The sequence below is a fragment of the Acanthopagrus latus genome, chromosome 17 (genome assembly GCF_904848185.1).
Source record: "Acanthopagrus latus isolate v.2019 chromosome 17, fAcaLat1.1, whole genome shotgun sequence".
Classification (NCBI taxonomy): Eukaryota; Metazoa; Chordata; class Actinopteri; order Spariformes; family Sparidae; genus Acanthopagrus; species Acanthopagrus latus.
In genome coordinates, this window is record NC_051055.1 from 23938564 (window position 1) to 23966450 (window position 27887).

General features: G+C 39.3%; 2 protein-coding genes and 2 long non-coding RNA genes across 13 annotated transcripts in view; 2 read left to right on the top strand and 2 right to left on the bottom strand.

Annotated features, from left to right (window-relative positions):
- The window catches only part of myom3 (myomesin 3), a 61205-nt gene extending 51753 nt beyond the window's left edge, over positions 1 to 9452 (bottom strand). For 2 of the 3 annotated variants that reach the window (XR_005070636.1, XM_037074247.1), the window contains exons 1-2: positions 9248 to 9371; positions 4743 to 4869 (exon numbers count right to left, since the gene is read on the bottom strand). Coding sequence is in view for 1 of the 3 variants with exons in the window: in XM_037074247.1 (XP_036930142.1) it covers positions 4743 to 4849 (107 nt within the window). In the remaining 2 variants the exon portion in view is untranslated. Of the gene's footprint in view, positions 1 to 4742; positions 4870 to 9247 lie in introns of all 3 variants that reach the window. The other variant, XR_005070634.1, reaches the window with a different exon arrangement.
- Positions 1 to 27887, top strand: part of LOC119005997 — a 131509-nt gene that overhangs the window by 12675 nt on the left and 90947 nt on the right. The window lies entirely within an intron of this gene.
- Positions 3639 to 7157, top strand: LOC119005998. The gene is made up of 3 exons (XR_005070645.1): positions 3639 to 3714; positions 4781 to 4907; positions 5249 to 7157. It is a non-coding gene; the product is annotated as an uncharacterized LOC119005998 (long non-coding RNA).
- On the bottom strand, positions 19089 to 27733 carry ifnlr1 (interferon lambda receptor 1). The gene is made up of 7 exons (XM_037074262.1): positions 27280 to 27733; positions 26404 to 26533; positions 24302 to 24477; positions 24005 to 24189; positions 22883 to 23024; positions 21687 to 21817; positions 19089 to 20873 (listed from the first exon to the last, which is right to left on the bottom strand). The coding sequence occupies exons 1-7, from the start codon at positions 27326 to 27328 to the stop codon at positions 19917 to 19919; spliced, it is 1770 nt and encodes a 589-aa protein (XP_036930157.1). The 5' UTR covers positions 27329 to 27733; the 3' UTR covers positions 19089 to 19916.

Genomic DNA, 27887 nt, shown 5'->3' on the forward strand with positions numbered 1-27887 from the left:
AACTATGTAAAAGAATCTAGCCAAAAATGCGAAGGGCCTTCTCTCGAACCAGTGTTCAGTTTATCTGTTCATGGCTACTGCAAAAACATTGCAATACAACATGGCAAACTCTGAGAAGGAGGACCCGTTCCCTCTGTAGATATAAAAGGCTCATGCTAAAGTAACAAAAACACAATGATTCTCAGTTTTAAGTGATTTTACACTATTGAAAGCAGATACAACAATCAAAATTGTATTCCATTTCTGTTGCTTGGTCCCCAGCAGTCCTACACACCTTTTAATTCACTCTCGGTGTACTAAAAACAGTTAACAGATACGATGGTAGAGCAATCAGAGCTGGTCAGTGTTTTGCATTAAACTGCCTCAGGGAAACTGCGGGCTTCTCTCAGGAACACATGGTGCAATGTTTTTAACACTCTTGACTGAACTGTATCCTGCTGTCTTTTGGCTGATTTTTCTACTATGTGCCTCCCATATGGGGTGCAAAGCCTAATCTAGCTACATAATCAGGGCAGTGTGTGACCTGTTATCTCTCATGTGCGAGAGATGTTATGACCATCATCAGCTTCTTCTGCTCTGCGTGTTTCCCCTTTTACTCACTGGTATGCAAACACACATGCCATTGTCTATAGGGAGCTTACATAATCAGGAGGAACGTGGTGCTGCTGATGTGAGTACAGTGTGGTGTTTATGAGCCAAAGGCTTTTTGGAAATGGGCCAGTGGGTTGGTCATGGTGCAATGGCAATTTTAATTGTTCATCATCATGGCATGCAATCATCTGCAATGTTGTTTTGAATCCGCATCCGTGTCAGCTAGTGGTAGACCTGCTTGTGTTCCACTTGATGAACTTAAATACAAACTGAACATGATGAACCAAACAGAGAGCAGTTACTGGACACATACAGTATACAGTGAAGTGATCTTAAATTAGAAGCACTGCCAGTTGCTGCTCTTACTGTATTGGCACTTGAAGTAATCTTCTCATCATGGGTTCATAGTCATGCACTCACACAGACAATAGACACATATATGTAAGCCAACACTAAAGCATGAGATCTCCATTTAAAGCACCAACAATAAACTGGGCTGACCTTCTCTATGTGCACCCCCATAAACAGGAGAGGGGCATTTGTTCTTAGCAACAAGGTCACTTGAGGCAATGGCGCTGAAAGGCATTTTTGCAACAAGAGAAGCATTAATTTTACTCTACTTTTATCCACAGATGATTGTCAGTCTTTTAACAAGAGTAATTACAAACACAGTAGGAGGATATCATATGTTTGAACAAAACACTTGTTTTTCATGTGTTTTTTAGATTAGGGCTGCACATTAATGGAAATATTATGAGATTGCAATATGGCCAAGAGGAATATCAAAATCACAGAAGCTGCTCTTTTTTGATAAATGTAAAATATGTGACCAAACAGCATTTTAATGGAGTACTCTAAAGCTGCAGAGATGCCCTGGCCTACAGATTTTGTTCTCCAGATTTAAGAATAAATGTTTTTGGTACAGACCCCAAAAAATGTCACATCGCCACGATTTTATAGTTTTGACATTTGTAACTATACAATGTGCTCTGTTCACTCAACATAACCAGATGTGAGTTTTTATGCACATACCATACCATTTCACATCCTATTTTTTGCAGCCGATATTGTGTGAGTTCAGCATGACTGTTTGGATGAATTGTTACATGTAAGCATAGAGGAAGCTTGACAGGGGTTATACTCAGAAAACAAAACTTCCAGCACAGAAAACTTACTACACCATGTAATGTAGTAATGTTCTTGGCTCATTCTCCTTGAGATGAGTCCATATACATTTCTCTGATTCGGGGTATCAGAATAAATCTTTCAAAAGGCAGGATGCTGTAGAACTGGGCCCTTCAGAGCTATTGTTGTATTAAAAACTGGAACTACACAAGCAGCCCTATTATAGATCTGTAGATACAGCATTGTTTTGCTGAACCTTTAAGCACATTACCACTGTGATGTACTTTAAAACACTGCTCCTTTTGAAAAGCATAGATAAAAAAAAAATCTTGGAAGATTGTCAGCTAGAACTGTATGTTCAACCAGGTGTGTCTTTTAAAACAATCCCCAACTACCGTTGCTGTTAACATCTAGCCCCAGGCAGTACTTTCAACAAGCCATCTTACAAATGGCAATGCAAATTGACATGACTTCTCGTTTTCTTTTGTTTGCAAGCTGGGAAATTTCCCCATTTCATGGTGCTCAGAGGACAACTTCTGCTTTTGCTGTCTTATTTTTCTCTTTTTCCTTTGTGTAGGTTCCCTTTGAGTGTGTACTGAGAAGCTTGGGCCGTTGAATAATGTAATGCAGAGCCTGCGGCTGGGCAGTATCGCTCAAGTACAGCCCACAGATGTATACACACGGAGGGAGAAACACTCATGGCATGTGAATAGGAACAGGCATGTGCACACACGCAAGCAAACAAAACATAGGACAGAGCTGATACTGCTGCAGTGTGCGGGAGAAAGAAGTTGTGAATTTATGTGTTTATAAACAACAAGCTTCCTCAAAATATTAACTTGTTATGACTAGGAAGAAAAAGGCCTCTGAGAGGCACTGAATGATCTGGCCTTCACTGTTGTATGCATCTCAACAACATTTACTGATAATAGTCCTATGCCTATTGTACAAACAAGAAAAACTAAACTCTGTCGGCAAAACTGTTCTCTTTAGTATTGATATGTTAAAGCTCCCCAGAGGACACTTTGTTCAATCTACATGAAGATAAACTTGAGTGCATTCCCACTGAGGATGTTCTAAGTATACATTTCACAATGCCCTTCATTGCACCTGAAAGAGAGATAAACTCTTATGTTTGACTCAACTAAAGCTTGATAGAATTATTATTTTCATCATCCCTATGGAGAAAATGGGTCCAATTCCCTTTTATTCTACAATGGGGATTGCAGACCGACAGCTTAGCCTAATTTAATAACTCACTACAGCAGCGGGGGGTTGTGAAAATGAAGGCAAATTTGACTTGAGACTATTAGGGCAGGACCAGAAGTGATTTTCTATTAGATTTCATCGGAGTCATCTGGGAACACTGCTTGTTGTTTTATTTTTCTTTTTTTCTTTTCATAGTATAATGGAATAGGCTTGTTTGGATATTTTACTTATGTAACACTTGTATTCTAACCCAGAATATGCGGGTGAATCTGAAATGTACTACAAGGAGTTTTTAACTTGTTCTGAAACAGTCTGATTGGAATTCTGACAGCTCTATATGATCCACATATGCAAACAAGATTTGAAAACAATGACTTTTTTGTTATTTAATCTATAAAATATGAAAGAAAAGATAAATGCTCATCAAAATTTACTAGTGCTCAAAGTGACATCATTGAATCGTTTCTTTTGTCCAACCAACAGTAATAAACCACAAAGACAAATTTTTTGCTGTCATAAAGGACAGAGAAAAGCAGCAGATCCTCACATTTAAGAAGCAGGAACCTGTGTTTTTGTCTGAAAAATGATGGAAACGATCAATTGATTTTCAAAATAGTTGGGGGTTCATTTTCATTTGATCGACTAATCAATCAATCGTTGCAGCTCTACTCATTAATTTTGACAAAACCATTTTATCTCATATTTCCCTCCAGGACAAAATGGAGCCAGTTCATTCATCACGCTGACATTAAAAGCTTATGCTGCTGCCTGTTTCCTTTTTTTAATTGGGTATGTCATTATTCTAGCTTATTAATAGAGCTGTTTGGGTGTTTGCAATATTGCAGCCACATTTGCGACTGTTTATATTTGTCTTTCAAGCCACAGGTTGGCTGGAATACCTCCCATTCATTTGCATGCAGCAGTAACACGGCTAACCACAAAATAATTGAACTGCATTTGCTCACAAAGTTGTCTTCATTTATTTAATTGCCAGCTTCATATAGTTGTGTGTGTATGGCCCAGTGTTCATGTGTAACTTTTGTTCTGAAACATGCTGATAACTCCTGCCATACGACGTTAGATTTAGCTATAGCAGGGAAAACTGCAGTTTATGGTGGCACATGGTGGTCATGTGTAAGCTTGAGGTGTTTTTTGATTTTGTGTGTATGTTGCTGTGTAGGATATCTGGAGTTCATTGGATTTAATGTCTCACTGAACTCAGAGTAACCATCCTGCCATACATTTCTCTTTAAATACTTTATGTCGTCCTGCAACTGAAAAAACAAATCACCTGTGATCAATCAGGACAGCTTAACACACATTGAGCAACATAATACGTTACAAATGAACCCACTATTTATAACAGTTTACATTTAGGGCAGAAACTTTTCTCGGATACGTATAAAAGTTTTTGCTGCAGTGTAGTTTTTGCTTTCGTGCGCTGTAGGTTTAGTTTAAATCAGTCTTAGTTTTAACCAGTAATTTAATCTATTTATCCTATATCGATGGTGAAATAAACTAAACATTTAAGTGCCATACCCTTACACAAGACTGCATAGCAGATTCTTTCCTCAGACTGAGGACCCCTCAATTCATCTGGTTCACCATAAAAATAGTATTCATTTTATGATTTATCCAACCCAGACAAGTTGGAATCCGACTCGCTGAAGGGTATTAAGGATTAACTATAATACCAATTGAGACATTACCAGTTAAAAACCCCTCGTTGGACATTTAAGTAAATGATCTGAAAACTTCCACGCTTCCGTTTATCCTTTTGAACTTGCACTACTGTTGTCAAGAGAACATGTTTGCACCTGGAAGTGAAGGTCTTCTTTTTGATCTGGGAGGACAGCTGCATGCTGTGAGACATCTGGGACGACTGCTCCTCCTGCTCTCGCCGCATCACCGTCCTGGTTTCCATGGTAACCCCCCAACTGGCACCTGTATAGGGAGGGGGAGCTCAGAGTGAGGATACAGAGGTGTGTAGGAGGCAGTGCAATACAGAGTCAATGAGAGTCAGTCAGACACAAAAGACACTGTAGCCTTGGACTGGAACACAACTACATTATATTTATGAGCAGTAAACAGACACTCGTACCTGGAGCAACTATTGTTTCATATTGTTTGACATTGAGTGCAGTTGAATTGCCAAATGAAAGCCACTTTGCACTGTAGACACTTAAGCCTTAGACATAACTGCTTTGTATTCAGAGAGGACCTTACCTTAGTTACATTTCTAGTAGTTTTCTTATATAATTGACCCCAAGGTGTGTGCTGAGTGTATGCAAAATGTTAACTGCACCACTTTGTTCTCTGACAGATGAGTCTCCTGGTATCTAAGACAAGTGTGTTGGGAGGTGGCAACCCAAAGACATGTTGGAGTGCGACCGACGTTAATGTTTTCTGCGTCAATATTTTCTGCAATTACATCCTCGATCAAAAGAATCATGGATCAAACCTGTCAGCCTCATGACTTCCATTTGCCAAGGAGCGCCAAACACATCTACCTTAAGTGGCTTTCGATTCAAAATGTCATTCATTCACTTTGGGGATGAAAATTGGTGTCTGAAATTGAATCGTTTGCACTAAATATGAAGCTATTTCAAAGTATAGGGCTGCAACTTATGATTATTTTCATTTATTGTTCTGTCAATTATCTTTTCAATTAAAGTTTGATCTACAAAAGGTCAGAAAATGATCAAAGATATAATCATATTTTCCTAAAGTCCAAGGTGACATTTTCACGTCTTGTTTTCTGTCATCCCCTGCCCCACACTCAAAGATATTCATTTTGAAACCATCATTTATTTTCATTATTGATTAATATGTCAATTATATTCACAAGTAAGCTATCAGTGTTTGCTTTATACTGTGTAAGAAGATGGAAGGCTATCATTGTTTCCCAAGGCCGCCCTATACGAATGTCTTGTTTTGCCCACAACACAAAGATATTCTGTTTACTTTCATAGAGGAGTTTTGAAACCAGAAAATAGCACATTGAAAAAGCTGGAATCAGAGAATTTTTGCTTTTTTTCACATAAAATTACTCAATTAATTATTAATTGATTATCAAAATTATTGGCAACTAACAATTCAGTTTACTGTCATAGGAGACCACAAACAGCAACAGCTCTCATCAGTTTTATTTTGGCTTGTTTTTTCCAGATTAATCTTGGACAAATCATTTCAGCATTTAAAGTAAAAAGTCAGCAGTCATATCTTATGACAATAAGTCTTCTGTTTTCCTATTTTTGTCTTTTTTTCATTGTCCAGCGTGGTTTTAAAATACATTTGTAGAGGAGGTGTGTTTGAGTCCCATGTTGGACGAATCGCCCCTTTGTGGGTCGCTGAGCCACTAATAATTCATCAGTTGAGGTCCGCCATGCTGCTGCCCACACCCTGCCCATCATTAATCATGCGGCTGCTCTGGGGAAGTGGATGCAGAACGCGCCCAACAAACAGAATCAGGTCGCGCCTGAGTGATAGCTTCATTCTCCCAGTCCCAATAGCAACCACCTGTGTTAACGCAATAAACAAGCGTAATGTGTTATTTCTCCTCATCTCCCTCAATTACACTGTGGGAAACAGCATCGCGCTAGCTGACTGGCTAATCGGCTAGCGGGCCAGCTGATTCCCATGTTGCTCTTTTTGTGGCTCACTGTTGTGAAGGGAAGGGGCTTTGTTTGAACACTGCTAATGAAAGGTCGACCTCTGGCACATTAAAATTGATCAGTCTCCATGGGCAGGCCTGGATCCTAGGCCCCTGGAGGGATGGGAGCAAAATCATGGCAGTGCTCTTTGCTACATGCATTTTTAGCTTTTAGTCTCTGGAGTGAATTGAGAGCTCAGTTTCTATGTCTCTGGTGATAAAAAAAAAAAAACTGTATCATCAGAGGAACAAGGGGACAAGTAATTTACTATTCCACTCGTTGAAGGGGAAGGATTTGTCTAAACGCTACAGGAGCTTGCTCCCTAGAGAATGATTAAAAGCCACATCCACTGAGGCCATCAATAGACGAGACCATTAAGAAGTTCAACTAGCTGAAGAAATGACTCTCAAGAGGAAAGGAACCTTTCTGACAAAACAAAGAATAATAATTAACAGCATTGAAACAGTGTGCATTTTACTCCTGCTTATTGTTGTGATTTTATATATCACTGAGGGTTATCACATAGTCTTATGCATTGGTAACCTGTCACCAAAAAAGTTCTGTGCCATTTGTGCTAGATTTAAATGAGGGCTGAGTAAAGGAAATCCCACTCACGCTTTCTTTAAAGAAACAGGTGAAGTCCTCTGGGTGTCAGAGATCTGTAGGACGGATATATCCCACTTCCTTTTCTGTCTGCCTGTCTGTCTCTCTCCTTGAAGATCTTGTTCAAAATGCTGTCTCACCTCTCGGTATTACCTCTTGCTGTCTGTCCGTGTCTACCTCTCTACTCTATCTTGATGTAGTGGTAAAGGGTGACCCTGAACACAAAGTGTCCTTTGGTGCCAAGAATGTGGACAACACAATGCTGTCTCATTCTTAAGTTGGTAAATATAGACCAATGACACCTCCCCTGCACACACACACACACACACACATACGTGCATTCAACATTACACTCACTCCTAATTGGCCACACACACACACACACACACACACACACACACACACACACACACACACACACACACACAGATCACTTCCATCAGTCAGACTTACAGACAGCTCTGAGGACATGCGGCTAAGAGATGATACAATAGCTCCCCGTGCAATGAGAGAGGCTGGACAAAATGACCCGAGCAGCTGAAAGGAACAGCTGGAACGGCCTCAGGAGAACAACCGGCTGCGGTGGAAATACAACGTCTGCTCAATAACTGTCACTAAAAGAAATATATATTTATTTCGGCCCTCTCAGCACCATCCCACCTGGGTACAAACAATCCAAAATTAAAGGTAGAGAAATGACACTTGGGAAGACTGAGGAGACAGAGGGCTGTGAGGAGGACACAGAGAACGGAAATGGAGGATGGAGGGAGTCTGTCCTGTGATTCTACCTTATTAAATATCTGACCTTGGACTCTGTTTTTTTTTAAAAAGCAAGAGGTTAATAATGGTGGAGGTAACACCTGAGACTGCCTGCCCTACCAACCTTTCATTCTGCTTACAGTTCTTTATCCCCGACTTTTACTGCTCTTCCATTTATAGTGCTTTTCTTGTATTGCTCCTACATAAAAAATACTTTTTTTTTTGGTATTTTCATATAACTCATATTTAATGTCCGGAAGGCAGCATGATTCCAGGGATCAGCCAGTTGCATACTAAAAATAAATCACCAATTTTAAAAGAACATTTGACTTAAATACTTGTCTGTCTCTAAGTTTTATGCCAACCAGACTTTTATGTTCCCCTCAAGAGTAATTGATTTACCTTGTACTTTGTACCTTATATCAGTGGTCCACACTTTATGATCACGCTAATGACATCCCCACAAGCCTTAGCTTTACTTGGTATTTGTGCTGCCTGTGTGACAAGCATACCAAAAGGCTAATATACAATACAACCCAAGGCTAATATATGTACTGTATGCTCTTTAGTTGTTGTAGCATTAGTAGTTGAAGTCATCCTTGATTTGAACTGATCCTTACACTATACGTTTTTTTTGTATTCTTCCTGTTTTTGCTTATCACCTCCTTTTTTTTCTCTCTTACTTCACAGAGCATTTTTCCACATGTTCATTATTATCTCAGGGAGTAATGCATGGATCTTTATGAAAAAAGATCAGGTCTATTTAGGTAGCTTTCATCTTTGATTGAGCACAGTCTGATGTGGCTGAAAGGGACTGTTGAACCTTAGTGGACGTGTTTGCTCTACTGTGTGCCATTCTAGCTTTCTCTGCAAACAAGTTCTTGAATAAAGGCAACTTGGAAAAAAACCCTAAGAAAATTTAAAGTATCTGTATTGTCGGTGTTCTGTTATAATTTTGTTTGTGTACTGAATAGTTTTTTTTCTCTCTCCACAAATAATTTAATAGAATCCCACATTGTATTATGATTATCTGTGTCTGTGTGTTTTTATTAGTGTGTCTAGTGGTGCTGACTGTCAGAGACTAAAAGCACATGGGAGCTTGTGAGGAAAGAAGGCATCACTCAAGGCCACAGCATTGTACTGAAGGATGGGCCAGTTATTTTTAAGCTTTAAGTGGCCACACCTGCCTCTGGAATATAACCACACAATACAAGCTATGGTTGCCAGGCCTTCTGTTCTCATCATACATCAACAGTGACTGTCAGACTACTAAGAATAACTACCGGGAGAAAGCAGCTGAGGGATACCTTTTATTAGTTCCTCTTCTTTCGGAAGACTCCTCAGCTTCTGGGTTTACCAGAAGCATCTCACGTCAGTGTCGTCTTCTATTTCTTAGGGTGAAATTGGGCCCGCTGCTGTTTCCTTGAAAACCTTGAGACAATAGAACATTTTAAGGCCTTTTTCCAAAGTCAGTTTCTGAGGTACTGCCAGGCATAAAACCTCAACTGGCGCAGCTCCTGTCTGTTGAGTGCCACATTTATTTAGATCACTTATGCAAATCAGTCTGTTTGCACTTTCCCAGAGCACCTGGAGCACAAAATATGTAATGAGTTTGTACACATACCAGGTGAAACATGTATGGCAAGCCAACAAGGAATTAATATTTGCCTCACGCACAGAACGACTTCTCGTGTATTATTAATCATTAATGCTTATTCACAATTCATGCCTTCTCTGTGCTTTTACTGGCATAAATTATGAATAAATGCCAGAGTCAGTGTGACTGTGGCAAACATTTATTCCCTGTTGAATGTATTTATTATATCTGAACCTCACAGACACAGAGGACATCATACGCTCAACGTATGGGTCACTTTGAAGACAGCAGACTGTGATATCAGCTGCATGTAATGGTACATTCAGGTCCCTTAGCAGGAAAAAAGTGAAAGAAGACGAGGATGGTAGAATTAACGCAGAGGGGTTGACATGGATAACTTGTTGGACTGCCATCATCTGGAATATTTTATTAGAAAAAAACCCCCCAAAAACCCAAACATAATATAAGCAGCTTTAAATAGAGATTGATTGTATTACTTTTTCTATAACTGCTACTTTAGATTGGATTGGGGTTATGGTTGCAACAAACTGTTTTCAAGTCATATTGTGAGGATTATCATACCATGTACATTTGCATTTCATGCTTTGGTGTCTACTGTATAACTGTTATTTAAAAACAATCTTTGACATATTTTGTGCAATTATGATAACACCTTGTTTTTATCCTAGTAAATGCACAATAATTTAATATGAATATGGAATTTCTGCAGCTAGGGGTCTATATCACAAACAGAAGATACTTACTGAATGTTGTTTGGGGAAGGCCGGGCAGAGCCAGCTACAGTAGCTCTGGAGCAGAGAGTGGACTACAGAGCCAGACCCTCTAGAGGAATAATCACACAAAGTCACATCAAATTCTGCTTAAATCAGACACTGTTTACTGATGGGAGTAGAGCTCAATTTTGATAAATGTTGATCCAACTTGATTTATCTTGAGCTAAATAATGATAAAGGTAATAATGTGTAGTACCTTGAAACTGATTCATTTTGATATGATGAAGAAAATTCTCATATGAAGTGTTTGCAGTGTTTTCAGTCAGAATTGTCAGAAATAAACTCTATGATCTCATAGCACAGAAAATCCCCACACATCCCATTTGGACTTGGAGGCTCGCGTTCGTGTTTTTCCTCCGTCTGCAGCTCATGTTTACAGTAAATGTGGCATGATAAGAGCCAGAGGCCAGGATATGAAGGGATATCAGACATTTTACATTGTAGAAAAGACTTTCTTTGATGTTGGCTTCTTCTTGAAGTTTTGACAAGCTATAATATAATAATATCATATTTTTTTAAATGCATCTGCCATTTCTAATACGCACATCCTTTGACATCTGAATTACTCTCAGCAGCTCTTTATTCTTTTGACAACTTCTTTACCTGTCGTGCCTTTGAGCAAATAGACAGCAGCTATGGAGGTCATGAACTGAGAGACATGCTGCTTTTTTTTCCATTTTACTGTTTATAAAATGTGCAAAAATACAGTCTGAGTCTTCTATCTACACAATATTGACATTCTCAGACTGTCAGCTTGAGGACTGAAGCGATCGTTGTTCCACTGGGAATTATCTTGCAGGAAACTAAATATAATGAAAGTTTCTTTTCATGTTATCACCTACCAATGATTGGGCCCAGAATAGACCTTAATGGACACCAAAGTCTCCTGGATGATCCATCATTTCTCGGCTAGCCTTGACAGCTGTTTTCTTGCCTTTTTCTAATCAAGGACCCATTAAGAGCTCATTAGAATGCAAGAGAGGAAAGGGAGGGGGCGAAGTGATTGCATCCAATTACATGCAGACTTCAATTCATCAAGTGATTTGGTCTGGGAGTGGAGTTGGTGTCTTTTCAATGGGGATGGCAGAGAAAGTGCTGCTTGTTGTGATTCACTTATGCCTCATCAAAGTGGGAAAATACAATGAGGTCTGTCTGTTTGATGCTTCCAAACTTTACATTATCTGTCATCAGTGTTCAAAGAGCCAGAAGAAGATGCCCCCCCTCTCTCTCCATACATGCATACATACATACATACGTCTCAACTTGAGACATGCTAATTGCTGTGTCTTTTGTCACTAGTTGGAGAATCAGTCAGATCTTGGTTATAGAGGTCTAGAATGGGGACATCATCTTACATTGTTGGCTAGCTGCTAATTAGCTCAGTCCAGCCCAGATCAATTCACAGAAAACAAATTCATCAATGCTTCTTAGTTATTCAATGTAAAGAATAAAACTGCATAATATTATATGTATACATTTCTATTTAGTATCACCAGGAGATGACATCAGAGGATGGATACATCTCTCAAGGCAAAACAGAGTGACAGTACTGTCAGAAAAATCAGCTGACATAAAGGTCTTGCTCTGTCTTGTGTGTGCATTGACAGTAAGTCATGCATCCTGCAAATAGCTGGATTTGTGGCTGGTTAATATAAGAAAAGTTAGCCACTTTCCTGAAGCGGCGAGACCCCTGAACACTCCGCCTTGAAAGATACTTTTAATTTAATGACTTATCTGACCTGGATAAGTCAGAACATGGCTGACTTAATAATAACCATAATGAATGTACAGAAATAACAGTACATCTCACTGATGGTCTTGTTTGCTTATGTAAGTCAGAAACATCAATATTAAACTGAGAATATTTAATCACCTGTTAAAAGTTGCAGTACGTTTAAGTTAAGTCAAATTAACATCTTTCTTTTGAGTGTATTCCCTCAGCCTTACATGTTCCAAGTGATTGTTCCCACTCTTGCTTGGAGCATTTCCTAATTATCCTGCAATGGACTCTGAACTTACAACTTATCCCAGCCCTCTACTGTGGAAACATAAAACAGGCCGTTCTTTGGCAGTCCCTCAGTCACCACACTTTTTCTTTCCATTATCTCTTGAGAGTAAACGAGAAATGGTCATGAAGTTACTTCATGGTGGCATATCAGACTTAAAGATCAGAGTGCAGAGTCATTAGCAGTGAAGCCTGCACACATTTCAAGGAACCCGAACAACTCCATGCACCTTATCAGAAAAGGGAAGTTTGGAAATTATAGATAGCTTTATGACTAAGACACCCAAACTCATCCTTGTTAACTTCTCGCTGCATCTTCAAACATTTTCTGAAGGGGTGTAATTTCTTTAAAGGATTTTTTTTTCTTTTCTCCATCTCGCCTGGTTGGAACTTTGCCTTATATAGTGAATATGATGAATTAGGCTATAATAACTGTGTATACGCCAAGAGAAAAGCCTTTGTGAAGACCACTTTGGAGTTTAAACCTCAAAGGAGCCGTTAAACATTAATGTGACTTTGTATATCAAGGAAACTCAAGGGCGTATATCAAGTTTCAGGAACACTTTTTTAATCCGAGTGAAGAAAGAATTAAAGTTTGCTCATCTGGTTTTTACCCAGCATTTAACTTTTCTGGCAGTGATTAAAAAAAAAAGGATTTCCCCACTCAAGAGCCAAAGTTAGTTTCCTCCCATGTGCTCTCAGTGCTAGAAATGACTTAAGTGGCCATCAATATATCCATTGATCCAAGGCAAGTGCACACCCTCGGCTGTGATTGAAATTCTATTTGAGCAGTAGCATTGGGTTCAGCAAACTACAATTCCACTTTCAAAGCTCCATCATGCCTGTGGCACTCAAGAGGGTTTGCCCGGCAATCTCCCATTCGATCTCCTCGGGACTTGGAGAGTTGAAAGAGGAGAAAGACAGACAGAAAAAAAACGTGTCAGTGCTGCCAGCCAAGTAAAAGCTGCTTTTTTAGACACCTGTCCAAAGAAGAACCAGATGGGAAGATAAGGGGGGGAAAAAAACAGGATGAAAAGCTGGACAACATGCCCTGTGCCATGTCTCCACCAGAAATCCCCTCTCACCATGAAAACACCCTCTCCTTCTCCCTGCAGTGTGTTTAGATTTGGAATCCTTATTTGTGTTCCAGGTTTTCTCATCCTCTGTGAGTCACTTGGAGACATCCCAAATGTTTGAGTTTCCCTCACTTGGACTTCACTTGGATAGACCTCCCAGGTACTTTAAATGGCTGCCCAAGTATATTTGATGACCCATTTTAGTATCTTATACTAGTCAAGTCCGTCCATGATAACGATGCCATCCGCAATTGATTCACTAGTTGATGATCTGCCCTCGCCTCCACTGCTCCAGTGTACTGTCAATCACACATGCTCTGTAGAGAGAGGGAGAGAGAATTGCTTTCCTCCTGTAAGTGTGCTGATTTTGATACAACCTCTCTTATATGATGTGGGGCTACTGACGTTATGTACAAACTTGAAAGTGCACTTTGTTGTTGTGATGCTTCCTCAAAATGTGGCTCACCTGCTGTTACGACAAGGAAGTCATGGGTGAAAAAATCCTGAATGCGTGTTGTGGTTTTTCTTACATAGACTGCTGATGGGGCAGATAATGCTGCTGGTAGAGAGAGAGCAGAAAAGGGAGAGAAACAAAAAGCGGCGGCAAGCCAGTGTGCATGCATCAAGGTGGATTAAAGCAACACTATGTAATGTAGGCAAAATCTTAAAGCGATTGTCAAGAAAGATAGTTTTGAGTTTCACCCCCCCCCCCCTTGCCACTGCGGCCGCTGCCACCACAAATGCACTGTTTTTCTTCACTGGCTCTAACCCAATTTCTTTGTCTCTGTGCCTCCCACTCACTCCCACTAACATGAGCCATTTCACATATTCATTTCACCGCAGTTTTTTTTGTGTTAGCCGCAACAGCAAACTTTGCTGGTATGTTGCCAGTTTCAGCTCTCCGCTCTTGTTAAATCATCAATTACAATGCCTACTTTTGCCTCTGCTCCTCTATCAGCCCTGTTTCCACTTCAAGCGCCGAGCCCACTCATGTGTCAATGGCAGCATAGCTGACTGGATCTCACATAGTAGATCTGAGGAATCATGTTCATTGCCATGCTTGAGCTTTGAAGAGAGGGTCACAGAATGCCTAACAGCTATGGAATATAATGTGCAACATTCCTGTACTGGTTTATACCGGTTTGCACGGAACAACATGAGAAAATTTAGCAGCCTTCTGCTGTTTCTGTTTTCTAACATTTGAGCAGAAATGTCCCTGATCCTGTAAAAGTTACAGTGCAGTCACTGAACACAGAAGACCCTCTAAACCATGTTGACCTGCCTTTATTGTTGGCATGGCAGCAGACTGTGAAAGTAAAACTTCTTTTCATTCAAGAAAAAAGCTATGAAGGTGAAGGTTGAATCACAACACTGTATTACTACTTTGCTTTCATGTAGGGGTCTAGCCACTGTTCCTGTGTTACGCAAGTGCAATGGTTTTGGATACACGTAATTTATATAAAGAAGCCTGGCCATAAATCACAAGTGTCTGACATGTTTATAATGTAAAGTTTCTTGTTGATACTGTGCTACAGGATGTATTGATTCAATTCTGCCATCATTTTTCATGCTGTAGCTTGTTAGCATTTAGCTACTATCCTGCAAACTGTGCTCTGTCTCTACTCGGTCGGTACAGTTTGTTCCTTTTGTCACATTTAATTATTTTCTGACCTCTGAAGTTGGATTTTGATCCACATCTTACCTTAAAAACATCCAGTATATATAAACATTGAGCATACAAGTTATGGATGTCGTAATCAAGTCCTTTTTGACTTCGTCCAGAACAGAGTGCTTTTTGCACTGGGATTCTGTAGATTCTGAGTTGAGCCAATATTTCCCCAAATGTTGATTAAATATAATCCTTGTAACTGATTCAAACATCTTTAGTTTTTAAAACTGTAGCTGAAAATTGAATTTGGACGTCTCACTCTGTTGGAGTTTTTGCAACTACAAAACACTCCACTTATGGTGGACAGCATATGATATGACGATGTTCACACTGAAAAGTTGCGGTGGATGATGACATCGCACCACATGTCTGTAACAAAATTAGCTGGCTAACTTTGCTGAGGAAGCTAAGCTAAGAAATTGCATATAATAACGGCCTGCTTAACAGAAACCCACCGACAGCAGCCCACAGAAAAGAAATACCACTGCCGTACCCTTTCTTCACACGTGTCACAATTACCAGTAACTTGTGCATTCTAGCAGCTCTGAGAGGACGCGCTACATTTTTGTGCCTTCTGGTGGGATGACTTTTAAATCACAACATTGTGGAACAGGGCTCAGGAGTTTATGACTGTCAGCACTAGTGAGTTACTTGGTGGTGACCAGTTAGCCCCAACTAAAAAATGAGAAGCTGCTATCAGAATATTTTTTACACTGCTCTTTGCAAATAAGTGTTGGAGCTTTGCAAATCTGTGCATTTTGCAGAGCTTGCTGTTAGTCACTCGCACCAGTGCACCAACATAATTTTTCACATTCACACACTTATTTTTACCTGCACATGCAGCAGATTAAAGAGCTGTAAAGGACAGCAGTGCTGTAAGAGAAGGCTGAAGCGAACAGAATGCAGTAGAGGACATTAAAGAAAAGAACGGATTTTGAGCTGCTTGATTTTAGCTGATACTGTCATTCTATCATAAGACTGGCTCTGATACAGATCCATAGAATGTCTTGGGGCATTTCTAGTAAACAATATAGAAATACAATGATAGCCAAACCTTTTTATAAATAATGCTTATTGATATTTTATGTTCACATTTGACTGTAATTGTGATTGGCTTCTTCAAAGCTAATATTATTTTAAAACAAAATATATCTATTCTTCCCTCTTACCTATATACAGGTCAGGTTTCTACTGTAAAATATTCCATTAGGGTGTCTTGTAGCAGTTGCATAACTGAGCACACAATGGGTATTAACCAGAGATCCACCCAAGGCTTGTATTATCTCTTGGAAAACGTCCCATGGATGCAGATAGCCACTGTTTCCCTCTCAGTGTTGGACAGTTTATTGTGGGAACCACTTCCTCTTCTAGCTGCTCAGAAAGGAATAGAAAGGAAAGGTAAATCCCCCTCAGGTTTCAACACTGCTCTGTGTCTGTGGGATACTTCCTGATTAAAGATTGGGTTATCTTTCCTTGAAATTGTGCAACCATACTCTATAGAGCATAATCTCAAAGGCATGATATCTTCAGGTTGTCCACCCATCTGTTTGACGTTCATTTGTACTTCCCATTCTTGTGAATGCAATATCTCAAGAACACCTAAAGGGAATTTCCTTAAACAGGAGCAAAGTTTCTCTTGGACTCAAGGATAAGCTGATTAGAATTTGGTGGCCAAAGGTTGTTTTGATATCATGGTGCTATATTCTCATGAATACCACATCTCAAATGCCTTGAGGGAATTCGTCAAATTTGCTAGAGGTCCACTATGAGTCAACAATGAGCGGGTTAGATTTGGGTTGCCTACGGTACGAGGTCAGGATCACTGACCTGATGGCTTCCTGCCATATCTCAAGAACGCATTGAGGAGTTTCTTCAAACTTGGTAAAAATGTCCACTATGACTCAAGGTTTAACTGATTAGAATCTGGTGGCCAAAGATCAGAGGTCAGGTAACAGTGACAACACAAAACACACTTTTTGCCATAACTGAAGAATTCATGCAATAATTACCATGCATTTATTGATATTGTACTATATCCATAGTGACAGAAGTCATATACACTGTGACATCATTATATTCTGCAAGAAAATGTTCTGGCCATAACTCACTGCCTCATCTCAGGAAAAGCAACTTCAAGATTTGCGTGCAGAGGCATGCAAATGCGTTATCGTTTTGGCCTACTTCATTGAGTGAACAGCTCTGTTTGGGATGCCGGTGCTCAAGTGTGATATCTTGGACCTTATTCCCTTGGATCCTTATTGTGTGTGGCTGTGCACAGTATGTAAGATCATTGCCTTTTGAATACAGTACAAAATGTATTCATTATGTCAAAAAAAGTTTAAGTTTATTATTCTGGCATAATTTACTTACTTTTGTTGGAAATAAGTGACAGAAGTTTTTGACCAAGCAATGTATTGTAAGTCCCGTTGCTGATGTCAGAGTTCAAAATACTTTACAGCCTTTTGGATTTGGCTGCTGTAGTTCTAGGTCATCAGTTTTGGGAGGAAAGGTTCCATAATATTCATTTTTCAAAATCTAAGTGATATAAGAGAAAGGAGTGACATTGCATTTTACAGAAATGGGTCTTTTTTTTTCAATGTTTAATATCTTATTGATGCAACTCAACCTCCAAACATGAATATTAAGTAAATGCTCACAATATGTAGGGTTAGGGTTAGGGTTAACTAATTTACATTCATTTGGCTGACAGATATCTTTGTCCTCTGTCCATAATGTCTGTTTTGTGACTCACATGTCTCCTGACTCACAGTTTCAACACACCTGACGTTATTACTTTACAGCTGTGTATAAAAGATTGCGTTTAGGTTGTTAAGAACCTCACTGTTATCGGCATGGCTTAAGTTGCGCCATGACCGCACCTTCTAATATAGTTTTACACGCTCATTTTTCTTCCCCTGAAAGAACAGCAAACAATGAGGGGAACAAAGTGAGTTCATGAACTTTGAGTCATATTAATATAAAACAGTACAGTTGCAGCCTTTCTCATGTGTTTTATACAACGTTGATGACACTGAAATATGTTGCTGTATGTAAAAATAATAAACTCAGTCATTTTAGTCCCATTTGAAACATGTTAATGTGTGAAAATAGATGTCAGTATGTGGCTAATGCTTTGTTTAGCAGCAAAGATATCAGGTTTGCTTACACTTCTAATCTTTGAGGCTGACTGTCCACATTGTAATTTTAAAGTGACAGATTGGGTTTGTGTATTTAGAGAGTGTAATAAGTTGCAATAATGTGTCGTCATAGTGACACACAAATGCTCTTGCTGTCTCCTTGTGACTTATTTATAGTAGGGTGCCCATCACTCTTGACACAGATATTTTCAACTAAAAAAGAGCTCAACACTCTCTTTTCTTGTCTCTCACCTGGACTATTGGGATATCTTACAAACACCTCCACATTCCCCGTTTCCATGTTTTCATTCATATTGACATTTTGTGTTTTGCCACCTTATTTTAACTACTCCTCAGTCTGGGCTTCTTTATATTTGGCTTAAATGTTTTTATTTGGTTAAATTCCTCTATACTATTGCAGTTACGATGAATATAATTGTAGTACTATCACATTTCTTCATACAATGTGACAGGGTAACTAGCGCTCATCTAAGGTACTGATAATGATACAGTGAAACTATGATATTTCCCAGGATGGATAACATGATGTAAAAATCTCATGTCACTGCAGCCCATCAGGATGATATAATGTAACTGAACAAGCTGTCTGGAGGATAGCGTCTTGTTACCACTAACACAAATGAAACCTTTTGCCGTGGCATAAATTGAAAATGTTGTGCTGCTCTTTTGTTTCTGTCAAGTGACACTCATTGGAAGTGTCCCTTTCATAAATCAGGATAAAGACTTTTTGTTGATTAGTGTTCAGCCCTTATTAAGAATCAAGCCAGCTGCAGATGTGTAGCTTTGTTAGTTGTCGCTGTTTGTTGCAGAAAAATCAGACTTGAATTTTGAGAATTGAATTCATACCACTTAAAGTACAAAACATGACTGGTTTATTCTTTGTGTTTATGTCATGTGCACATTGAACACAATCTGAAAATATAAAACACTGTTGTTAATGTGGAATATACTGAGATATTCTGAAGGACTATGATTAAGGGACATTTTGAACCTTACCTGGTAGTTGATATCTTCCCTTTGCTTGCCTATGATACATTTGTGCACAGAACAGTCACTCATCTGTGCCATAAACAGATGAAAAGCTGAGGTTATATCAGTTGTGAACATAAAACAATCTAACATCTTTTAAATACAACTTCTGTTTATAAAAATGTGTTTTTTCATCACCAATAACTTCACAAAGTAAACAAGGACTTAGAATGGATACACAGTACATTTTTTCTTCAAATGTAGATTCACAAATTAGAAATATCTAATTATACTTATTTAATAATACTTAACTTTATACATTTCTGGATTTACAAATAAAACCAGTTTTACAACAAAGCACTATATAATGTGTCACATCTTGGAATGAAATGTAGTTGTAAAATATGACTTAGTTCAGGATAGATCTGGATGTTTAAGTGTTTCTGAACAAAGCACCACAGAGCAGACAGTAAAGCCCTTCATCTGCATTGAGTTGTACATTGTCGATTGAACTTCTGATTGTGATTAAGTGATTCAGTGAATTTCCCCGATGTTGGATGAATAAAAAGTCTATTCTTCTTCCATCAACATCCTCCTCTCTTTTTTCTTAAACAAGGTATTTTGCAATTAACAGTCTTTAACATCATTTGAGGTCCCAAATGAACAAACAAAGGACTTTTTTTCTTCTTAAGATTGAACAGGGGAGCATCAGTCTTGAATTTGTAGCACCCAGTTTCCCAGAATAATTTTCCTGGATCCTTCCTCTCCAACCCTGTCTTCCACGTCCTCTGCTTCGTCCTCCTGTTTGTCACCAGTCCAGTTCCAAGGATAGTCAGTCTTTCTGTATTCACTACTGTCTTTGGATGCAGCTTCAAGAATTGAAGGCATCCAGTTGTGTTTGTAACCGGATTCAAATGAGGCATCACTGGATGATGATGTGTTTTGACATCCTGGTTGAAAATCAGGAGCAACTGGTTGAGATGGGCAGTAATGGGTGTTGCAGTACTGCTGGGTTGGTGTGTTTACACTGCTACCACACCCAGAGTCTGACCACTCCGAGCCATCAAAGCTCTGCAAAGACGCTAACGTTGGCCCCTCCTGTTTGGAGTCTATGAGGTCGGATAAAAGGGGTTTTCTCTCGGTGTCACCTGTGCTCCTTGGTAACTGGAAATTGAGCAACGGTAACATAAGTTGTCCATTGGGATCACACACTGTGTGCAACAGCAGCGGCCTAGCTTGATCGCTGTCACAAGAATCTGGAGCGGGTAATGGTGGTACTCCATGTGAAGTCACCTTTGAACTCATTCGGCCTTCATCCCAGCTTCCTCCCGTGGACAATTGTAGGTTGCTGGTTTCCATCTCTTCAGCAGGAACATGGACAGCCACCATGCTGTAGATCTCAGAGGACTGGGCACTCGTGTCCTCTGGATTTGGGGCTGGACTGGCTGCACCTGTGCCCACAGAGGAGCCACTGCGGTCTTGCCAGGCTTGGCAGAGGATGTCCTGGGGAGAATAACCTCCAACGCCAACTGGGGGCACATTTGGCTTCATCTGGATCGTTGCGTAAACTGTTTGGTCAGTTTCAGTGCAGATCACCAGTTTGGAAATGATGAGATTTCCATCTGGAGACTGTAGTATTACAGGCCGGGTGCTGAGAGTGTTTACCTGTGAAGATAAGGAAGACCGACCCATCAAAATTTAATAAGTGCTCTGTCTTTGCAGAAAAAACACAAGCTTTTCATTTTATTCGAAAATATAAACGGATATATACGGAAATTAGAATGTGAACAAATGTGATTGATGGAAATTTTATGTGATCTTAAGGTGCGTCAATATCATTATTATATCAATTGTGATACGAGACTGAGATATTGGACATATTTATATCAAGATATGACATATGTAAGGGTTTTCACTTTTCCTGGTTTTGACGGTTACAGTATGGTGATGTCATTTTCTGGATTTACCCAATTTACAATTTTCTTATACTTGCCTTTACTCACTTAGTCATTATAAAAATATAGATAATATACATATACATAAATACATACATAGATATAAAAATAATTAAACTGTCAGTCAATTTGAGCATTTATGAAGAGCTGAAGATATAGCCTAAAAGTATCACCACATTATTTGTAGGCCATATTACCCAGTCCCATAAGATCTATCGAAACCTTTTGAAGATGAGTCAAAGATTCTTCACTTTGTAAAATGCCAAAACAAGACAAATAGAATTGTTCAGATCACTGAAAGTACAGTGAGTCATCGTAACATTCTTTCACTAAACTGAAAACAACATCCACAAAATCTCTCTTTAATGAGTCTTTAATTACTCTCTGGTTGCTGTGTGACATAAGCACCCTGATGAGGAATACAGTACTCAATGTGCCAAATGTGTCTGACATTCCAGTAAGGCAACGTTTCCTTGTTGTGACCCAGACACACCAAAGGACAATCAAGAAAGAATAGTCTTACCAATCGCTGTGGCATGCTCTTTTCCTTTCCAGCCTTCACATAGTTGCACATACACACACCCACTGCGATGACTATGGCCGCCAGAAGAGTAGCACTGGTGAGAAGCCATGGCAGAGGCCTCAGAGGAGCCGCTGAGGGAGAAGAGACTTGGTGTCATTTATTCTTCCAGGAAAAAACAACACATATGCAACTTCCTATACCCTCAAGTGCTTTAAAACAGAGTGTTGTAAAAATCCCCATTGTGACACACATGCTGAGGCATGCCTGTGGCCAACGACTGTTGAATATGTACCAGTACACATATTTAGCTCTCAGGAATGGTTTCAAGAGCTTATCTAAACAGAAATCTACAGAGGAACCTATAGAAGTGGATTTTCCATCGGAATAGGATAGCTATGGCTGTGAGTCCATTTTGAGTCCATTGCTTTACGCATGTTTGTTCAATACAGGTATATTGTTGCTTGTAGTTGTCTGCATTTGTTGTGGTCATTTTAAGCAGTAGAGATTAAAGATATTGTATGCTGAGGTAAGAAGAATGTCACCTTTGCACACAGACTGTGTAATCTAATCTCCTGTCTCATCAGTATGACGACAGAAGAGCAGAGAGAGGTCACAGCCAAAGCATTTGTCCAGGAAACGCTCATCATGTCATTTTACTGTCATTCAGAAGTTAAGTGGGATTTCAGGAGACATGGATTCACAGTGTAAACAATGCAGATAATATGCCAATGTTTTTCATTTAAATGCAAAACCAGCCTCTGTGTTATTTTGTGACAATGAAGCTTATTGCATATTCGGTCGCAAAAAATATGGGACTGATTTAAAACAAACTGACACAATTTATTTCTAACCACCACATTGTTTTCATGTGGCTGCAATCACTTGAGGAGATGAGCAAAACTACTTAACATAAAAAAATATAAATAAAACACATCTCAAGTTCATTCTTGCATTTTCTCAGCAGCAGGTGGGTCCTTGAAAACTTCCAAGTAGGATGTTGTTGAGTGTTACGCTGTTGCCTCAAGTGAAATAAAAGTTTTGTAAACGATACTGCTTTCTCCAGTGAGGTATTTATTTAACTTCTTCTGGTTAAAACCGGCAAGGAATTTTCACACTATGAAGAAAGACCCTATCGTAATGTATTATACACTTCTGCTTTGTGTAAGAAGAGAAGAGGTTGCATTTATCCTCCTCACCTGGAAGTGTGACACAGAAGGTAGCATTCTCACTCTCTGAGCGACCCAATTCAATAGAAGGCTTGTAGACCACGTAGCCGCAGTACTCTGTTTTGTTGTTCTTCAAATTAACAACAAACTGGCCAGTCTTGGTTTCATATTCCTGTAATTGAAAATATATAGTAGAGCTATGTAAACACAGCAATCATCATTGGAAAACATACATAACTAACGTGGAGCTGATTTTTCTGTTAGTCCTTTTTTAAAAGAATATAAATGTGTGCATGTGTGTGTGTGTGTCAAAGGGGTGTCACTGTTCTCCAAACCCACAATCCCATTCCATTTCACATTTAAACATTTCTATGCCATTGTTACACTTCTGCATTTAGAGTTTTAAAGATCAACAGATGATTAGTTTTATGCCTACTGTCATTCACATTCAAATCCTTTTCAAAAAAGATCATATTTAGGATCGCAAGAGTGTTTGTACAACAACAGTGACTATACTGATGGCTTTGTGCAGATTATGGTTGGGCAAGGTAGAATGATTTTTCATCAGGAACAAAGTTTTTATAGGTCAACAAAAAATGCTCTCCTTCATGGATTCAGCAGTTAACAACAAGAGATAGAAATTCAGTTTCTTAAAACATCCGCTCTGAGTAAACCCACTTCCTAAATAAGTAAATAAATGATCTCTGGCAACCTTATCAGTTCTTTGCAGTTTAGTGTGTCCCCCCTTGTGTAAACCCCATTTCCAAAGCAATGGATAAAGGATCTCTGAAAATTAAATACCTCTGTGCCTTATATTTTTTCCTCGAGCACACACAAGTGGGCAGGAATGGATACAAAAAAACTGGGAGAATCACATTTCCTCATTTTGATTTCAAGAATTAGAATTTTAGGCCTATTTTGATAGATTTTTAATTCATAATGGAATCATTTGGAAAATTGTGACACCCCTTATATGGAATAAATACATGGTTCCAATCCTCGGTGTTAAATTAGGAGATACAAGGATCACCTGTCATATGCTCATCTTTGGTTTTGATTATTGCATTGTATCATACCATGTGTGGTGGCTTGTATAATTCCATGACTAAATACTTTTGTACAGCATGTTCTGTTGTTATAAGGAAGACTCACCTGTGCCGCCCACACTGGGTGTGTGATTTTCAAGGTGTAATCAATCTCAGTTTTGAAGGGCCCATTTTTGCTGTTGGTGATGATGTTGGCAACCGAAACTTCGTTTGGCCCCAAGGGCAGGCTGACATTCAAATGCAAGGATGACACCGTCGTGTATATAGTCAAGATGGGCGGTCCAAAAGTAGCTTTGGACACAAACAACGATGAATGAATGAATGAATGACTCAGTGATGCATTAGATAATATCTGGCTTAGAGGAAACAATAAAAATGTAAGAACAAGAATGGAGATTCTTACTGTCTGCGATAGGTTTAAATTTGTGATTGGTAACGCCCAGACAGCGACTGTTGACCCAGACCTGAGCCCAGTAGTGAACATCCTCAACTGATGGGGTTTCTGCAGTCAGGTCGCAGGACAGAGCAGATATGTTCTGACAGCCCTCTTTTATCTGGTACGACTGGCCTTCAGCATCACTGAAAAAAGTGCAGTACAGTGTGATCAAACTGTGATACTGGAAAGACAAGGACATGGTGATGTATTACTGAAGTTTCAGTGGTACTGAATGAAAACAGAATGTGCTGTCTAACTCCCTGAAAATAGTAATACCATTATCAACATCGAGGCATTGATGCAGCTCTGTGCATCACGTGATCACAGTGATATGACCACGTGAAGATCACCCCGACCATGCCAGAAAACCCATTCATCATTGCCTTTTGAAGGAGACGAATGACCGCTATTGTTTTAATGAGGAACTCATAGTGAGCGGGCTTGGATAAAGATTTTTTTTCTCTGCAGCTGATTTGATGCTGGAAGTCAGTCTTGCGATTCCAGGTGACAGCGTCCTGGAGAAAAGTCAATAGGGTAGGGGAGGCGCTTGACATTTGTCTGGGTGAATGCGTCATGATTAATTAGATGAGATGACATTTCCACTTTGTTGAAGCCATTTGAACAGATGAGTGAAAAGACGAAAAAACAGAATTGTACATGGAAGCCATGAACGCTCCTTCTCCTTTCACTAAGGAGAGCAGAGTGCAGTCCATGCTAATGGCTGTTAACAGCCCCTATAGCCTCCTTACTCTTGCTTTATGGCTGTTGGCAGTTGAATCCAAGCAACAGAGTGGCACAGTTTAATAGCTGCATGGTAGCTTTTGAGCATTTCAGTCATAGAGCAAATTCTAGAAGAGAGAGGGATATGAGGATGCAGAGGAAATGCACCTCTCAATGGCCTCCACACAGCATGGTCTTCATATATCTTAAGAAATAACGCTTCTGTTTTCTGCAGTTTTGTTACTTAAAGCAAATCTCAAAGAGCGGAATACATTCTGTCTTTCCCAACCTACTGAAGACATACACCTAAAGATGCTAAGAAGTGTCCTTCAATAGTAAGGTAGTTTTTAGCAAATATTAGTCAGGTAGGCATTAATCTATTGTCTGTGATTTTGTGTGTTATTGAGTATTTACAGCAGGAGGACAGTTTACATGAGAACGGCTCAAATTAACATCATTGTCCATGTTCATGATAATTGAGAAACATGTCAACTAGTGCGATAATGTGGGTAATTTATGTGTTTTTTTTTTTTTACATAAGAGTGGATATCTATGATACACAGTAAGAAAGATTTTCTAGAATAGGATCAATTAAATATTGGTTTTGTTCTCTTCATATGACCACAACTATGATATTGTAGCTGCAGTAATATTATGTATCCCCCCCCCCCAAAAGTTGAAAGAAGAAATAGTTTTAAGGAATGGAGAGATGACCTAACTATGGTAGGGAAATAACAGGAGGAAGATGATCATAACAATTGTCATTTATGCACTCATATATAATTTTTAACTGTGTATGCTCAGGTAATGAACATGAGCTGTAACATTGTTTTATGCTGATGTATACTGCCAAGACAGTGCATTTTATTCTTACGTATTTATTTATCTATTTTTCCTCTTTTATGTTTGTATTTCAAGGTTTTTTCAATGTTTTTTTTTTTTTTTTTTTCATTGCCTATTTGTTTTGTTTTTGAATGAAAATAAATCATCAGTTGCAGCTCTATATTCAATCACCAGACCTTGAATAAGATAAGAGTCTTTGTCAGCATAATATGTAACTACAATGAAAACACTTCGGGTAAAATACACTGTGCTAGATTTGAGTTGCATCTAAAACAGTACAATGCTGTATATGCACCCCACAGTCAAACGCAGACCATCTGGTGACCAGGGTTGTACTTAATGCACTAATTTGTTACCAGTCCACAAACACTGACGCTATGAGCTAACTGAGTGTTTACCCTTTAAACACATTTATCTGCTTTGACCCACCTCTACATATGGATCTGTAAATAGAGACACAAAGGTGGTTCTTACAAAGGTGTAATAATAACTATTCTGGGTCTTACCTTGTGTATTGGACACTGTAGGTCACATTTTCCCCGGGGAATAAGGCTGGGCTCACTGGGTCCCAATGAAGTGTGTTGTGAAAGTTCCTTGAGCGAAAATATACTTTCCAACTGGCGGTTGAAAGGCAACCTGTTGGGGAAACAGGGCAAAGGAGCAAAGTCTATGTAATCATTTTATGGCAGATGGTAGTTCTGTGTCTTTGTTCTCATTCACCCTGGTTTATTTTCATAGAAACTGCAATTTAATCATGAAGTACTTTTTTTAAAAATATATATACACTGGACCAAGAACCTCATGGAGATTATGAAAGATTGACTTTGTCTCTGCTGGTGGCTGAAACAAAAAAATTCCCCGTCTTCCTTAACCTTGCCGGACACATTTTTGATGCAAGGAAATGATCACCATCTCTCCCACCTCTGCCACCATAAAGGAAAATAGAACACCGTTGTGTTGTACCAGCAGTATGGTCGTATTACTGTTATGTATTACAGCCCATGTAGTTTATTGTGGAAATGAAAGACGCAAGGTTGAAAATCACAGAGCAGTCCATTCAAAATTAGCATTTATATAAGCTGGACAATGATAGTCAATATTACATCAGCCAGACTGTAAAATGAAATGGCATTCTCCATTGATCACTATCATTTAAAATGACCAGAGTCCTCATCGTGTCCTGGGACTCTCTTCATTTTAAATGAGAGGAAATCACTCTCTGTCAAATATATTACTGGCCTTTTTATTGCTTTTGTGTTACTGTTTATTTCTCCCATTAGGATTACCCTGATGGATAAAATGGCCCTTTAAATGTTGAACTACCCCTAATCAGCATCTGGAAATCAAAGCAGAGATCCATGTTAGCTTCCCCGTGTACTTACCGTAGCAGAACAGGAGGAGGGTGATGACCGTCACTGACCACATCTTCATTGGGTTTGTGGCACACAAAAAGTCCTTATGTGAAGTTGCTGCTGCTAAGTTGCGAGTTCTAAACAGGACCAACTTCTAATACACACCCTTAACTGGCAAAAACAAACCAAACCCAAACAAAAGCAACGTGTAAAATCCCTAATCTCCGAAATCCTTCCGAACAAAACAAGAGTCAATTTCGGCAAGTCTGTTAAATATTGATGTCTTTTCAGGTTTCACTGCATTTTCTTCCCTAAACTTCTCAATCATCTCTGTGTCCGGGGAAAGAAGGAGCGGCTGCACTCAGGTGTACAGGTGTACTTTGGTATATGTTATCACTTTGTTCCTGTTTTTCTGCTTACTGTATGTCCCGCCTACTCATGTTTTCTCTCCAGACTCTCAACTTCCCTTTTCCTCCTTCTCCCTTCAACACCTTGAGTCTCTCTCTCTCTCTCTGTCTCTCTCTCTCTGTCGCCTCTCTCCTTTTCTCTCTCTCTCTCTCTCTCTGTCTCTCTCTCTCTCTGTCGCCTCTCTCCTTTTCTCTGTCTCTCTCTCTCTGTCTCTCTCTCTCTGTCTCTCT

Coding starts and splice junctions, on each gene's coding strand:
- ifnlr1 (XM_037074262.1), bottom strand. CDS start 27,328: ATGAAGATGTGGTCAGTGACGGTCATCACCCTCCTCCTGTTCTGCTAC. Junction 24,478..26,403: donor TACAGTGTCCAATACACAAG/GTAAGACCCAGA, acceptor CACTTTTTTCAG/TGATGCTGAAGGCCAGTCGT. Junction 24,190..24,301: donor ATTTAAACCTATCGCAGACA/GTAAGAATCTCC, acceptor TTGTGTCCAAAG/CTACTTTTGGACCGCCCATC.